This window comes from Drosophila nasuta, chromosome 3, assembly GCF_023558535.2.
Source record: "Drosophila nasuta strain 15112-1781.00 chromosome 3, ASM2355853v1, whole genome shotgun sequence".
NCBI lineage: Eukaryota > Metazoa > Arthropoda > Insecta > Diptera > Drosophilidae > Drosophila > Drosophila nasuta.
The window spans coordinates 15,292,232-15,308,818 of NC_083457.1; the positions used below are offsets into that span (position 1 = coordinate 15,292,232).

Genomic DNA, 16,587 nt, shown 5'->3' on the forward strand with positions numbered 1-16,587 from the left:
ACGAATATATAAAAAGATATTACTAACAAAGGAGGCAGTGCTCATAACTGAGAATATTTTTTATTACTTCTAATAAATCAAATATTAATACCAACGAAAAATGTTAATTAAAAAATAATTATTTTTCTTATTAATATAAAAAAATTAAAAAGCATAAGTGCGTCTATTCTAATGACCAAGAAATATAAATCTTATTTTGAGTAACTTTACAAAAATGTTTGAAAAACACAATTTTATTAAATTTGAATAGTCATTTCAATATTATATATTAATTATCATTAAATACCTAATGTTTTTGCATATAAACTTATTTTCAATCATCATTCAATAAATAAATAAATAATAAATATTAAACAAATTTGAATGCAAGTAAACGTGCTTCTAACCTAAGATCAGAAGGTATGAGCAACTACCTTCTAAGCTTTTAATGGCTTGTCTTAAAGTGCAGAATGTAACTTAATGACAATACTGTGAGAATCTGGAATTTGAAATCATGTTGTTTTGGAATTGCAGCCGAAGGGCAGTCGTAAAAATTGTGCAATAAACTCAAAAGCTGCAGTTGCAGTTTAAACTTTAATGTGCCAACATAACACTTATTGTTGTACTCGAAAATTGCAAAACTAAACAAACCACACTCAGGTCAAAGGCAGTCAAGCTGTGGCTATCAGATGACCAGGCCATAATGGCCAAAAAGTTAGCAAACTGCAGTTGCCAAGGAGTAAAACATCATTTGAATGAGAAATGTTGTTTTTGTTGGTTGTATGTTTAGCTTTGTTTATGCTCGTGTAATTGTAATTAATGGAATCATATTGAGTTACACCTAACCAACAACAGTTGCATGTGTCTGAGTGTGGCACAAACAGTTGCCACACTGCCACAGCAGCCGAATTCAACTCGCAGCAAAAGTTGCCACGAGGTGAGCGAAGTGCGAATTTAATTGAATTGGGAGCAAAAGTTTCGATGTGTGTATATGTGTGTGTGCGATGTGCGATGCCTCTTGTGGCTGCCACAAAAGTTTTCCCAGCAACGTCCTCTAATTGCAATTTGTTAGTGCTTTTCCCTTCCGCCACTAATCTTATGTTAGTTGTCCCCTTCTTACCTTGCGGTGGCAATCTTAGGCACACAACTTGGCGCTTAAATAACGATTTATGTGCTTAGCATTTTGCGCTATACGAAAACCATATAATAATAATGGGACAGAAATTAGTTCTCGACTTTAGCTACGCTTAACTCGAGAAATTCAATTAGCCTTCTTATGGTTGTCATCGCATTAGACGACATTGATTCCCTCTCGGTTCAACTATTCGCAGCAAATCTCGAGATTAATAATTGTTGGAATTAACGTGTATTATAGTTTGAGAAATGTGAGAGAAATGAATTATTGAACTTAGTTTAGTTTTAGTTTCAAATGATCCTTAGAACATGGATAATGACATCTGTATAGTGTATTTTATAAATGCATAAAATGTAGTTGAAAACTATATAAGAATATTTCTCGTCAGTCTACGTGCTTACAGAGGCAATTTTAGGTAGAAACCCTAAACAGATTAACTTAGCGGTAAAAGAAATAAGAATGCTACAATCGAGTGTGCTCGACTGAGAGATATTACTAGAGATACTCTACCAATTGAGAATAAAAGCATAACGGTGCGGTATTATTCCTAAAATATACCAAAAATAATAAAATATACTAAAGTCTCTAATTGGTATATTGATAGAGCGCTACATTAGAGTACTAAATATACCAGATAGACAGCTAAAGTTACTAGAACCTGTTGTATGTAGTCGTTTTTCCCCATACAAAGAATTTCTTAAAAACCTTTCACAATCAACAATGTAAGGAACATAATATGAAATTTGTAGAGCATAGAAATGTTTTCATTTTAGACAGTTTTGTATCAAATACAGTCTAAATGTATTTTGTAAATCTTCGCTTAGTATGAAATTTGTAGAGCAAAGAAATATTTTTATTTTAACCTCAAATCGAGTCTAAATATATGTAATTTGTAAGTCATCGCTTAATATGAAATTTGAAGAGCAAAAAAAGTTTTTATTTTCGACAGTTTTATATCATATCGAGTTCTAAATAAAATTTGTAAATTATCGCTTGCTTATGTCAAGGCTAACATATACTTTTGCTTTCATCTTTTTTAATTTGCTTTTTGAAAAGTGTTTATTTAAGCTGAATATCAATCTATATTTTCATATGCATGTTAAGTTCCTTGTCTAATAATTAACCTTATTATTCGAGAAGAGGTATTAAAGGAATTATTTAGTATACTTAAAGTAGTAACACTATAAATTAAGATTTCTTTTGATTTGACCTAAAATAAAATACAATGAGGAATATGAATAAGAATTGATTTCAAAATTTTTTTAGTTTAAGTTAATTGTTTGCTAGTTATTTTTACACTTCATTCTTAACGGGCTTGCCTTGATTTTATGGTTTATTTTTTTGTCATTCCATTTTTTTTTTATAGTTATTAGAATTTATTTATATCTTAGTACTACAAGTTAATAACACTCTAATTATTGTTGAAATGTGCCAAGGACTTAAGTTGTCGTAAAATTATAAATTAAGATTTCTTCTAATTTGACCTACATTAAAACACAATGTGGAATCAGAAATGATTTCACCAAATTTTGTAGTTTAAGTTAATTGTTTGAAAAAATGTTGTAAATATTTTCAAAGACAACTTGCAGAGCAGATGATTTAAGCAAGATTTAATCCAATTTTAGGGAACTTAAAACAGGGTCTTCAATTTAATTAGCTTAAAAAGTGTAAAAGAAATATTTATTAAGCTTTGTAAAGTTTTTCCAACTTCCTTCCCCCAGTTTAGCTGCTTGGCAACCGTGTTCTTTGAGATTAGCTGTGGCCTATTTTTGACAGCTATCCGTAAGATTGCTACGACATTTTGTTACAAGCAAAGAAATGTTGTCTGTCTGTCAAATGGAAGCAGCGTGCAAAAGAAAGTGAAATAATTTTTGCCAACACTTTCCGTGATTTGATGTCAATGTAATTTTATTCAACAGGCATAATTGAGTCATGTAATGAAATCCCCGCATTAAGATCCAATTAGAGCGCCATTATTAATATGCATTGAAGAATATGACGACGACGACGACAGCGAGTTGAGCAGACTTCCAAGAGCAAGACCCAAAGTGCCGCCGTCGTCGTCGTCGTCGCGTCCCAAATTATGGGCTCGCTTCCTTCGCACGCTGTCTCTTTCTAGCTGCCGTGCATTCAATTTCTTTTTTTTGCATCATCAAAAAAATGCGAAACCCAAAAAAAAGTATCAATTTACAGAGCAGTCAGGGTGCAGAGGCAGCCAAGGAGACAGAGACGCAATCGCATTCTCATTCCAGTTCTTGTTCCTGGGACAGAGACGAAATCAGACGAAAGTCCTGAACCGGAAACAAGAATAATAACTGCATGGGATTGCTAAAAAGAAGAAGAAGAAGCAGATGCGACATTAAAGCAACCGATAGCGATACCGATACCGATAACTCAACACTGAACTTTGGCTTCGCTCTCTTTACGTTTTGGCTCTCACACTCTCTTGCTCTCTATTTTCGCTCTCTATGCTGTTTCAGTTTGATTGATTTGAGTGGCGCGCTTGAGCTTTTAAGAGCTACTCAATTGACTTTAATGATGTGCTGCTCATGATGACCATGAAGGCAGCAGGTGGAGTGTAAAGAGGGGGCGCTTAAGCTTCAAAGTCATTTCGACAAGATAAATTGTGCGCTGGCACAACGGGTGGTGGGGTGCTAGGCGAGGGTAAGATTGAGAAGGAGAATGAGAGTAAAGGCAGCTTAGATGGTGGCAGGCCTAGGCGGCTGTTGTAATTAGTTGATTACACAAGACACACTCACGACTTGCGCTCACTCTCTTCTCTTTCGCATTTCTCTCGCATACACTTCGCTTCACTCAGTTGTTACTGCGTTTGCATTGCAAATGAAGTTGTGACGTTGGGTGGCAGTCCACTTTTGGAGTTCATTCAAGTGGCCGGAGAAGAGGAGAGTTGTCGTCGTAGACTTACTTGATGATGCTGCTGCTGCTGCTGCTGATGTTGAGTAAGAGCAAACAGTTGCGGTCCCTTGCAGCTGCATGACGTAGCGAGTTTGTTGCTGGCTGAGTGAGTTTTACATAACGCTCAAGTGTCTGTAATGAGTGCAAACAAAAAAAAAAAATCTATATAAAGCAGAGCAAATATGTAGTACACAAATTTGCACATATGTAAGTGTGTGTCACTCATTGCCAATTTGCAGCGCTACAAAAAATATTCGCATTTTTTTTACAGCTTATTGAATTATCAACATGCCACAACTTGAACAGCAGTGGTTGTGTAGACGGGTTGACAGTACATATTTCATATTATATACACCACTCAAAATATACCTTTGCTGCTATATATAAAACACACACACACACACACTCATAACCGCAATGACGGCGTCAAAGAGACGGCGACAGTGCAGCCCCAAGCAACCGGGCAGCCAGTGAGCCGTGCGGTTTACACATAGTCGATAAGAGCTCATGCACACACACACACACTCACGTGCATAAACTTGCACAGCCCACTTGACGCAGCAACAACAAATACAACGACAAAGGAAAAGAGGGTGCTTTTGGCAAAAGCTACTGAAGCAGCAGCGTCAACGTCGACGTCGACAGCAGCGACAGCCGTTCGCTCTGGCAAATGAACCTAATTTAATAGAAGACAGAACAGCAACAACAAGAACAGCAGCAACTACGTCAAAGACATGCAGCGAAAGCGAGAGGGAGAGAAAGAGAGTGAACAGCGAATGGTAAAGAAAATAAAAAACACAAACTCTGAAATGTAACATATCGAGTTGGCATTGCATTGGGAAGCAATAACACAAAAAAAAGCAACAAAAAAAAAATATGTATGTATAAGCGGAACAACAACACGCAGAACAGTAGCGCTCATTAAATACTCTATCTTTGAGAGTTTGTCGTGTTGAATCAGTTTGTCCGTCCGCCTGTCTCGCTGTCTGTCGATTTTATTCCTTACCGGCTCTTTTGCTACGTGCGGGCATTGGATGGGAATTTAAATTGGTAATGCGACGGACAACGACGACGACGACGACGACGAGGCCCAACTCGTGGTCGACATCGTTGTTGTTGTATTTGCTGTTGCTGTAGTTGTTGTTATTCGTTGCTATCGCTGGGCCGCACACTTGAAAACACACACACACACACAAACACACGCTAGCGAGCATAGAGAGCAGTGCTATACATGCATGCCGTGTTTCTGCTTGTGGTTGTATGTACAGCAAGATTGAAGATATAAGACAGCGGCGTAGCTTGCTATGCTACCACAGGGGTTGGTCTGTTTATGATTAAAAATTCTCTATGTATGTGTAATTACTAATAAAATATTGTTCCGGTTTTTAATTTAATAAAATTGTAGACTCACTATTTTTTTTTTATTATATTATATTAATGTTTTACAAAACTGAATTTTAAAAATATTTATGAATATTATTAACCTTAGTTTAAATGTGTTTTTTTTTGTTCAGTTTATAATTTAAGTTAAGTAATTTAAGTTTATAATTTAATTTTAAAGTATACTTTAAAAATAATATAATATTTAATGAGAATAGTTAAATAGAAGTTATTTGTCCAGCTGTTATTCAAGAATTGAAAATTTCTTTGACAGGTCTATCCACATTGTAAATTACTTTGTAACTCTACATTTGTAGCCTTTGGCAACCCTGCTGAGTGAGCCACTGCTCGTTAAGTGTTCCAGTCGCCGTCGCATGCTCGTGTTGAAATATTTTCGAGGCAAGCTGCGCACATAAGCCCCTCTCCACACGCCGCTCACTGTCCATATCCATAGCCCCTTCCACTCCGACCCCTCAGCCAGTGCTGGCGTCTCTGCTATCGTTGCTGCTCTCCTCCTCTGACTGTGAACTGTGGACTGCTGTTGTTGTTGCTGTTACCTCGCTCGCTATTTTTATGTACAAAATACATGGCACATAAATTGTTTCAGGCCGCCCGAGCCGAGGCCGTATTCTGATTGTGATTCTGTTCCTGTGCCACACACACACACACACACACATCCAAACATAGCGTAGAGAAACAGGGTTGCATGCAACTGCCCGTTGTGTGTACTGCACTTTGGGCATGGCGTTTTGGGTTTTCTGTTTTTGGCTGCGGCTGCTGGGAAAGAGTATTTTGTGTTCAATTCTCTTTCTGCTGCTGTTTCCGCTTGCATTTTGTTGTTGCAGTCGCTGATGCAGTCGACGTAGCTGCTAGCTGCTGTTATTGTTGTTTTTGTTTTCGTTGCTGCTGCGTTAGAGTGCCTGCTGTTTTTGTTGTTGCTTTTGCTGCTGCTTGATTCACACATTCCTAATTGAATTATCACGCATAAGCGACAACCAAATACAGATGAGAGATGCGCCTGAAATGAGTTTGGGGATGCTTGGAGGCTGTGTTCACTGCCAAGTGAAGCAGATCGAACTGCCTTCATAGCACCCCCTCCACCACCTTCTGCTGTATGCATATTTATGTTTGTGTAGTATTGCTTTATTTTTAGATTTCAACATAAAAACTAATTAGCGTAGTGAGAGTGAGCAATGCAATGCATTTGTATGTTTATGTTTTTCTGAATCGAGCTGAAAACTCATTTGTGGTGGGGCGGCGATAATTTATGCATTTATCGATCGCAATTAATCGATGCGGCTTGGTGTGGTTGCGGTGAGCCAGCAGCATAGCTAGCAATGGCTGCCAACGATTTCAATTAATTATGCTTGCGGTGGTGCCTTTTTATTGATTGCAGTCGGAGTTGGCAAATTAAAAGGGCAGCGCATATAAAACGTTAATATCGCTTACTTTTATCGTGTCACGCGCTCATTTCTAGTTAGTTGAAATCTTGGGCTTTTGGTTGCCTGGTTTTGACCTACCAGCTCACGTTAGTGTCGGCCTCAGTCACAAGGCAACCAGCATGCAATAAACAGTAAACAGTATATAAATACACATACACACACGCATACACATTCACATCATACTCAAGCATGCTTTTCGGCTTTACATTTTTATGTACTCCACGCCCATCGACCGCCCTGACGAGGGTTATTCAATGCGTAGCCGGCTGTTCACATCGCATCGTTCGCATTTCCAATTTTATGTACAAAATTTTTCATTTTACGCTTTGCTCTGTGGCTTCGTATTTCTTTACATATTTTCTTTTGCATTTCCATTTCGCTTCATTCGCGCGCGCACACACACACACTCACACTCTCACTCGCACACATACATACATAGTTGCTCATTTATAGTGTGAGTGTGATTTTTGGTTATTGCTTGCAGTTGAAGCATCCGATGAGACACGTTTCGAATGTTTGGTTCAAGTCCAAGCGCAACCCTATTTGCTTTTGCTGTACCCATCTCCAATCTCCCACTCCACACTCCACCCCCTATGTCCAAGTCGTTGCCGTTGCCGTTGCCGTCGCCGTTAGCAGCCAACGCAGCCAACAACAAAAAACCCTCCACACTTAACTCACACCACAGGCTCTTTGCTCAGCACTCACTCACCACTTACTCACTCTCTCGCATGCTCACACACACATGCACACATACACTCGCCCTCACACAGCTAGTCAAATCTGTTGCCAGCGCTTATTGTTTCATTCTTTTCGGCTCTTGTCGCCACTAATTGTAACTGCACGCACACAATCACATTGACACACACTAAATGAGTGCTGTACATACGCACACACACACACATACATTGTATGTAAGGATTTGTATATAAGACAGCTTCCATTCATTCGCAGCACATAGCTCATCAGCACATTTGCTCTGCCTCCCTTTCGCTGCTCTTCGTATATACAAGATTTCCTCTCGTTTTGCAGCCTTCATTCGCTGCCTGTCGCTTGCGTTCAACGCACTTCCTTCTACTACAGTTTGTCTGTCCTTCTGTCTGTCTCTGTCTCTACTTGTGCATGTGTATTTGTGTGTGTGTTCTAGCGACACAGCTACAGCCCCACAGGCCAAATTTTGTCATTCGTTTCATTCCTTTGCCTTTGCCTTTACCGCTGCTCTGCTGCTGCGGCTGCCGGCGATGCTGCTGCTGTTATTGCTGAAGAAGAAACTGATATTCCAAAGCTACCATGTTATTGCTGTTGCTGTTTGCTCTGGGCAAGAATTTCGAGCATTCCTTGAAAGTTATTCGAGGGATGTCGCGCGGCGTTTGTCTCCGTGTCTCTGTGTTGTTGCTCCGCTCTGCTTCGCTGCGTCTGCCTGGGAAGCTTCAATGGATGGATAGCCCCTTTGCCTGAGATAGCATCTGAGTTACTTTTTAATACATTTTAGCTAAATGGATATTGAAGCCGATATGACAGAGTCGCTGTCGTAGCAACAACATCAGGGACAATACCATCATGCCCAACTCCATTTCTTTGTAGCTTTTAAAATTAATCGAAATTACAAGAATTTATATTGCCTACAGCGACTGAAGCAGTTTAATATCGTATCAAAGTATTTAAGCTGGAAGAAAAGCTGCCCACATGACTGTTGTCTGCTAAGATACAGGAAATAGAAAACTCCTACGCATCTTCTCTACAAAAGACATGTTGCTTCCGTTGCCGTCGGCGAGTGGAGACTCTCGGCAGTTTGTTGTTCATTCTACTTAGTATACGACATTTTCATTTCTATCCCTTCTGTGAGTTCGTATCTTTTGAAATCATGCTACCTAACTGATTGAACAACAAAAATATCTTTACCCTGAAATGTCTACAAGGCTCCTTGTCTTTCAAAGAAATCTATTGGAAGCTTTACCGTTTCCCTTCAGTTTTGGAAGATGAAATCAATTCCAAATTGACATTTCCAATATTTTTCATTTTCTACACCTCTTTTCTTCACTTTTGTAAGTTTTCTTAGGATGAATTTAAAAAAAATGCATGTGGTATTTCATTTCTTTATTTATTTTGCTTTATTTTCCATTACAATGATAGATTCTTTAATGTTTATGGCTTACAAATATTCTTCATACAGAAGTTGGTAATAATATAGCCTCTAAATTTACCATTCTGCATTCATCACTTATACAATTAGATTTCTCACCATTCATTTTTATAGTTAGAGAGACGTTAAATCCTAAATTTATTGCAATTTATAAAGATACTAAGATATTTCACTATGCAATTCTACTAATATGACTGCAAATGTCGTTAGGAAGCTTCTTTGACTCTTTATAAATACAAAGATGCTTCTTTTTCTGATAAAGATATTCGCGTATACCTCATTTTTAATGTATACCAATCTTTATTTTGTTTATTTCGATCAGAATCGGTTACTTAGGAATCTGTCAGTCTTTAATATAAACATATTATGACAAAGTAGATTTGTAATAGATTCGCCTGTTGTACTCAGATGATTACTGCACTTTTATGTAAACATATGTCTATATAACTCTTTCATTTCCAAAACTTAAGAAAAACGTAATTTTAGCTACAAAATTATCCAAAAAGTTCTATTTAACGAATAGAGAAACTAAAGCCTCGAATCTAAAACGAATTTTCCTAGAAAGCTACAAGAAAACTCGCAATTTCTTAAGCAAATCTTCTAAGACCCAAAATTCAAATACCCAATAAAGAGCCAACTTAACAACAATATTCTCAGACAAGAAACTGTTCTCTGCTGTTGTTCGCTTGCTACAAATGCAGCACGTTCAATGGTTGTTGTCAAAGCGACGGCATTTCCAACGACGAGCTGAAAATGAGGTCCATAAAAACCAGTTTACTCAGCATGCAGCACCTTGGCCAACAAACCGAGTGAATAAAGAAGAGAATAAAAAAAAAAAAGAAACAGCGAACACACCTGGACAGTGGATATAAATAAAAGATGATGAGATACTAATTAACATTTCATAAATATTAGCCGACTTTCGACTCGCTGTCGACTCGTTGTCGCCGTTCGCTTTGAGTCGAGTGAACGCCCTAGACTCGCTGCACAGCACGCCGCCAATCGCAATGGTCGCAGTTCGGTTCGTTGGCCAATCACGTTGCAGCACGCACGACGACGAATGAGAGCGCACTTTTGTAGCGCAGCTGGTGTAGAGCTCGTGTACGATGTGAGCGATGACCAACTCTACAACTCTACACGACTGCGAAAGCGCACCCAAAAGCTCTGTAAAAGCTCACACTGCGTTTGCACGCAAGCAAATGGAAAAGCGAAAAGGAATTGTAAAACGATTTTTTATGATTTATGTATGTTCGTAGTGAAAATATAATGTATGTATTATCTTTGTAGAGTTGAGTGTGAGTGAATAACCAATGATGTGTGAAAATGCTGGTGGAGTGTAAGAAAAGCTTACAACAGTTTTGTGCGCTGCATTTTGTGTACATTTTTGTGTAGCATACTTTTGGGTTGATGCTTTAAAAAGTTTTGAATGCGGCGAAGAAAATGCGTTACTCGCATTTATGCTGAATATAAATAAATAAATGATTATGTTTTATGTGCTACTCGATTCTATAAGACATTTATACTTTAGTCTATGCTAAATTAAGTAATAAATTATATAAGCATTTGTATTGAAATATATTCAGTGTGTAATAAAAGTGGTGTAGACTTTAATTCCCCCATCTCTCCAAAAGCTAACCTGAAATGATTGGACGCAGTATATACAAATGTATCTAAGCTTTATTTTAATATCGTATCAAATAACGGCATAACTGATTAAGTGATAGATGAAAGACGAATAATTTAATTGATTTTTGGTGTTGTTGGAAATGTTTTGACAGCATTAATGAGGAAGGCAGGAGGACTGAACCGAATTAGTTCTGCTGGAGAGGATTACAGTCAGTCGAATCAGTCAGTTTAGGACCTCACGAGCACCTCGTAGTGATCCAGACGCACCTCCTGGCCACCGAAGGGAATGTACAGACAGCGATGCGACTGATGGATCTTGCCGGGTGTGAAGCTGCCGTTGTAATGTCCACGGCCAATGTAGAGAGCTTCGCCTTCGCTGGTGCGGCCACAGACGACGGCGCCACCGGGCACATTGCCAAAGGAGTCGGGCACCCAACCGTATCCGTAGCCAGCGAGCAGCTCAAAGTCGTACTTGACATGCTCGTGATTACCATAAGGCACATAGGCGCAGCCCTTGTTGGGAATAACCTGAGAGAGAGATAAAGAGGAAGATTAGTCATGACGTAAAACAAAGGATTCTAATCTAAAACTCACCTTAGCGGGCAACAGATCGCCCTCGTGGTAAGCACGACCCACAAAGATTGGATCGCCATCGGAATCGTTGCCGGCCAAAATGGTGCCGGGCACAATGTTGCTACCCGACGAATTCACCCAGGTCTCGGGCTGCACGAGCACCTCATACGCCTCCAGACGCTCCTCGGCGCCGCCATAGGGAATGTACAGACAGCCATGGGAGGGATGCACCTTGCCGGGCGTCAGACTGCCGGCAAAGTAGCCACGTCCCACATACAGAGGCTCGCCATCGGAGGTTTGACCAACGCGCAGAGCATGGGGAGGCACCTCACCGCCGCTGGCGGGGATCCAGCAGTAGTGGTGTCCGGTCAGGATCTCAAAGTCGTGCTTGTTGATCTCCTCACCGCCCCAGGCGACGTAGGCCTGTTGCTTGTTGGGAATGTACTTGGCGGGCAGCATGTCGCCATTGTGATAGGCGCGTCCCACATAGATGGGATCATTGTCGGAATCGTGGCCGGCGACGATGGCGAATGGCGGCAGAGGATCGTAGACGTTGCGGGCAATCCAGGTGTGATCTGCAAAGGGAAAGAGTAAAATACAAATTTATTAAATGCAAAGCCTTTTTTTAAGTTTATTTCAAGGGAAAGGGTTTTAAAAGTAAACGAGATAAATGTAGACTTTGTAAATACAGCTGAAGCTCATAAAATAAAATTCGTCGACGCTCGAATCTTCCGGAAGTTACAATTAGTAAGTGAAGTGATTCATTATACGGTTAAGAAATTCGATTTATTTATATACCTTACACTTTTAAGTAGAAGTGGAAAAGGGATGGATTAAGTATTGCTAGTTAGTTTTCTTGGTGTTTTTGATTTGTTTGTGTTTTTCCGAAATTAGAATTGGATTACTTTTAGATCCATTTTTAAAAACAAAAAGTGAAAATATTCTATTAGGTGTGTTTAATGTAGGATTTATACATTTTCCATTTATACAAAAGACCCTTTAAATAAAAAATGAGTTCAATATTTCTCTGAAATTAAATTCCAATTTAAAATACTTTTCTTTTTGATTTTTAAAGGTAATTTTGGCTTTACTTGTATATCAATTTATTTTCGTCTTGTCTTAGCTTGTTTAGAGCGTGGCTTTTAAGAGCCAGAAATCTAAATTCCAGGTTTAAAAGCGAAACTGAAGAGAATCCATTCTAGTAAATAAAAAAACTTCCTGTTGAGGACTTAGCAGATAAACTCTACACAGACGCGCCTGCAGGCAAAAGTGAAAACTCTACACCAAGGAGAGAAGGGCTGCTCACACTTTGATCGATATGCGTGTGAGTGCAACTGTGTGTGTGTGTGTGTAAAGTTAGATAAGGCTGAGGGACAGCGACAGGTAGACGGTGGACGGTAGACAGTTATCTATAAGTGCACGAAATCGTGGCACTCTTCAGCATTATTCACACGAATTTCAAGTCTTATCTGAATGAATGACATGGAAAGCACATAAGTTGGCCTGGCTTTGAGTTGTCGCCTAATGAAACCATACTTTTGATATATAGTATGTGCCAACATTGAACATATTGAACTGTACTAATCGAGTCCAAATATCTAGCAGATAGTTGTGTGTTCAAAAATAGAACGATTGCCTAAGCGCTGTGCACTCGACGGAAGATCGATAATCGATAACACGTCTTGTTGTTGTTGTTGTTGTTAATCCTTTGGCGAGTATATTCCACAATTTTCCAAATTTCGAGCACTCTGCTTACCCATTTTGTGTGTGAGTTTTGTGTTTTTCTCTAGTTTTACAGCGAAAGTAACTGAGTGAGTGATGAGCTCTCAGCGTGGTTAATATCTGACTGACTGGCGTGGCCCGTTAGCTGTTGTGTTATAAAGCTCCCGACTCTGTTATCGGTTGAAATTTGTTGTTGACTGTGTTGTTTGCCATTGTCGCTAGCCCGGCACAACGATAAGATATCGTATCGGAGCCTGTGGCGTATTTCCAAGTAAACATGTGTGTACAAGTATATAGAGCATTTAGTATATAGTACATAGTATATAGGAGGAGCTGTGTGGCACTTCGTCACCCCACGAACAGAAGGCCCTGGGGCCCTGGGGATTGGACCAACAGTCGAGGTGTGAAGTCAGCACTAAGACCACACTAAGAACAAATAACAATGACAAAACATGCGGCAACTATCAAATGTATACATATTACACTTAGCCGGCCTTAAAAGTCAATAGTTTATAACACTCGTCAGCTTGAGGATTAAGAGAGTGTGAACTTGTTGTGAACCAAAAAGAAAGTGTAGACTTTGTAGAATAATTTATGTGCACATCCGTCTGCCTGTCTGTCTGCGCTCTTTAACAGCTATTACTCATGACTCATTACTCATGGCAGATAAAGTTATCAAATTTTTAATTTATATTTCATTTTTGTTCACTCAGATGTAGGTTTTTTGCAGAACAAATTTTAAAAGTATATATATATAACATTATTTAACAGTATTGTGTATTATTGCATTGTATATTAATTATCGAAATTCCGTCACTACATGAACTTTTTAAAACCCGGTTTTTCTCACATTTCTCCTGTACAACAAACCTAATTTCACGTGTTTCACTGTCGAGGTAGCTCGACAACGGCTTATACACTTGTTTGCTTAGACGCAGCCGTTAAGACTTTGGTTATCTTTGAGCGATTGCATCGATTAGACCTTATCGCGATGGCCCAAAATACATTTAATCAATCGGCTCATTAATATATGTCATATACGAAATAAAACACGTATCCTTGATCGAAACAGTAAACTCTTCTATAGCAAAAATAAAATACTTTGCACATTGCTCACCGAATCTACTCATTTTGATTGCGATTTGAGGAGAACTTTTCACCACTTGCAGTACTTGCAGATTGCATTAAAGCAATGCGAATGCCTCGCTTTTTATGCCTTCGTCGCCGGACTAGTTGATTAAGAAGCTCTTTGTTCGATACAACCGCAACCGGAGAGTACTTTGAAACCCGTAGTTTAGCGAACTGATAAAGTGAAAGCCACAGCAGCTGTTTTTGTTTTGGGTTTTCAGTTCGAATTGGAGTTCAGCCTCAGACTCAGCCTCAACCTCATAGAGTTGCTCAAAACTCGATGTGACTCAGTTGACAAGTGAAAAAGTTTCATTTAAACAGCAGGAACAACACCTACTAAATAACTGCAAATAGAATTTATGACTCACACGTTTTTTGTTGTATTCTTTTTCATGTTTTCTTCGTTTTGAAATAATGTAATTGCCATATCTTCGAAAATATGTTCTCAATTATTGCGAGTATTTCTTCACACACAGTCAAACTTTTAAAGTTCTATTACCTTATTAGAAATTGGTTTTATTTTGTTTACGGGGTTGCTGTACTTTGCCCCTACCACATATTCCATATTTATTCTTTACTCATTTCCTGGGGTTATTATGGTTTTGTTAGCGGTGGGGTAAACGAGATTTGTGTAGAGATTTTTACTACCCTTAAGCGTATATTAAATGTATATTGATTCGATGTATACATACATACGACATATCTGAAAATGAAATTCCTTTATCTAAGTAGATCTTTGTTCATGTGAGTTCATAATTTCAGTTTTTTGAATGTTTGTTATAAACGTTAATATGAAAATAAATACAATTTGAATGCACTTTTAAAAGCTATATCTTTATATTATAAGATGACTATTTATATTTTATAAGATTATGTATTTTTGTTAGTTATAAATATTAATATAAAATATGCAAATAAATATAATTTGGAATTTTAACGCACTTTTAAAAGATATATCTTTATATAATAACATTACTATTTAGATTTTATAAGATTATTTAGTTCTTAACACATTTTACTTAATATAATTCTTTTAAACTAATATAATTCATTAGAATAATCAAGTGTAGTCAATATTTAAATATTTGTTCTTATTTATCACGACAATTTTATAATAAATATAATATATAGAGTATTCAGTATTTATACACTAATCACATATTTAAAATGATGTTGAATAATACAAAATATTATAATAATAAATTCTATATTATATACTAGGCTATACAGGGAATTAATCATTTGCATAACCAATCTAAAGCTTTTTTCGCCTTGAACTTAAAAATAAATTATGTTGAATAATGCAAAATATTATAAATATAGATTCTGCAAACATATGCACTAAATACTCATTATGTTATTTTTAAAATTTGTGGCTTGAAAAGTGTTATTCTGGGAGATTCTTAAGAATGTCATAAATCGATATTGATGTTAATTTTTATGATGATGTTGATTGCGATACAAAGGGAATTCACACAAAGTACACATATTGGTTTTAGTGTGTAATCAGTTGTGAATAATTTAAGTGAAACTATTAATAAACGCGTAATCCATTTTGACATTTATTTCCTCCCAAAAATTTCACAACAAAAGTGCTTGAACTATGAATAGAGTTGGGTGACCAGCTGAACCAATGATGCGTACCTTTTACATTCGAAGCGGAGGGGAAACATCAGAAAATTCCCCCTCGATGTTCAATGGATGATTCATGGCGCAATTGATAAGCGAGCTTTTGTCGAACAAGTGGAATTGGAGAAATTGATAATATTGTGCGATATCACCAATGTGACAATGAGCAAAACAAATAAGTTAGTTATGGACAAAAGTGATTGACTATGAAATATCTGTCACCGTTAAATAAGCAGTAGTAATTTTAATGAAAATTTCAGAAATTTTTGGGAATTTGGGTATCAAAACATTTTTGTAAATTTGAGACACTATATTTGTTTTTGAAATCTTGGGTGAATGTTTGGAGTTCGGTTTTTATACATACATATGTATTTGTTAGAAAATATGCCGTTAGAGTTTTGTTTTTGAAATTTTCAAAATATATTTAGAATGCGGTTATTATTATGAGTTATCAAATTAAGGACTCCAAATTTATTTTTTCGTATTTTCCGAAAATTGATTATTGATTGAGTTATTATTTTGTGGTTTAACGATAAAACTCGCAATTTTATTTTGAAACTTGCAGAATATGTTTTGAATTCATTAAGTTATTTATTTGCGTTTTAAAAATTTGTATGTTTATAGTTCAGTTATTATACATATTTGTTAGAAAAAAGAACGCTAAGTTTTGTTTTTGAAATTTTTTACATATGTATATTTAGAATGCGGGTATTTTTATGTGTTATCAAATTAAAAACTCTAACTTAATTTTTTCATATTTTCCGAAAACACTTATTTATTGATTGAGTTATTATTTTGTGGTTTTAAGAATAAAACTCACGATTTTCATTTGAAATTTTCAGAATATGTTTGAAACTCATTTTGTTATTGAATTGTGTTTTAAAAATTTGTATGTTTATAGTTCAGTTATTATACAT

The 16,587-nt window shown here is 37.2% G+C and overlaps 1 protein-coding gene across 2 annotated transcripts; it reads right to left on the reverse strand.

Annotated features, from left to right (window-relative positions):
• Positions 1-10,651: 10,651 nt before the first annotated feature.
• LOC132791388 (uncharacterized) lies at positions 10,652-14,317 on the reverse strand. Of its 2 annotated transcripts, none has more exons than XM_060800279.1 (3): positions 14,031-14,317; positions 11,213-11,766; positions 10,652-11,146 (listed from the first exon to the last, which is right to left on the reverse strand). In XM_060800279.1, exons 1-3 carry the CDS (start codon positions 14,041-14,043, stop codon positions 10,847-10,849), a joined length of 867 nt encoding a protein of 288 aa, XP_060656262.1. In that variant the 5' UTR covers positions 14,044-14,317; the 3' UTR covers positions 10,652-10,846. The 2 variants fall into 2 exon arrangements, with proteins under 2 accessions (XP_060656262.1, XP_060656263.1); XM_060800280.1 differs by lacking the exon at positions 14,031-14,317 and adding an exon at positions 12,948-13,088.
• Between the last annotated feature and the right edge of the window lie 2,270 nt (positions 14,318-16,587).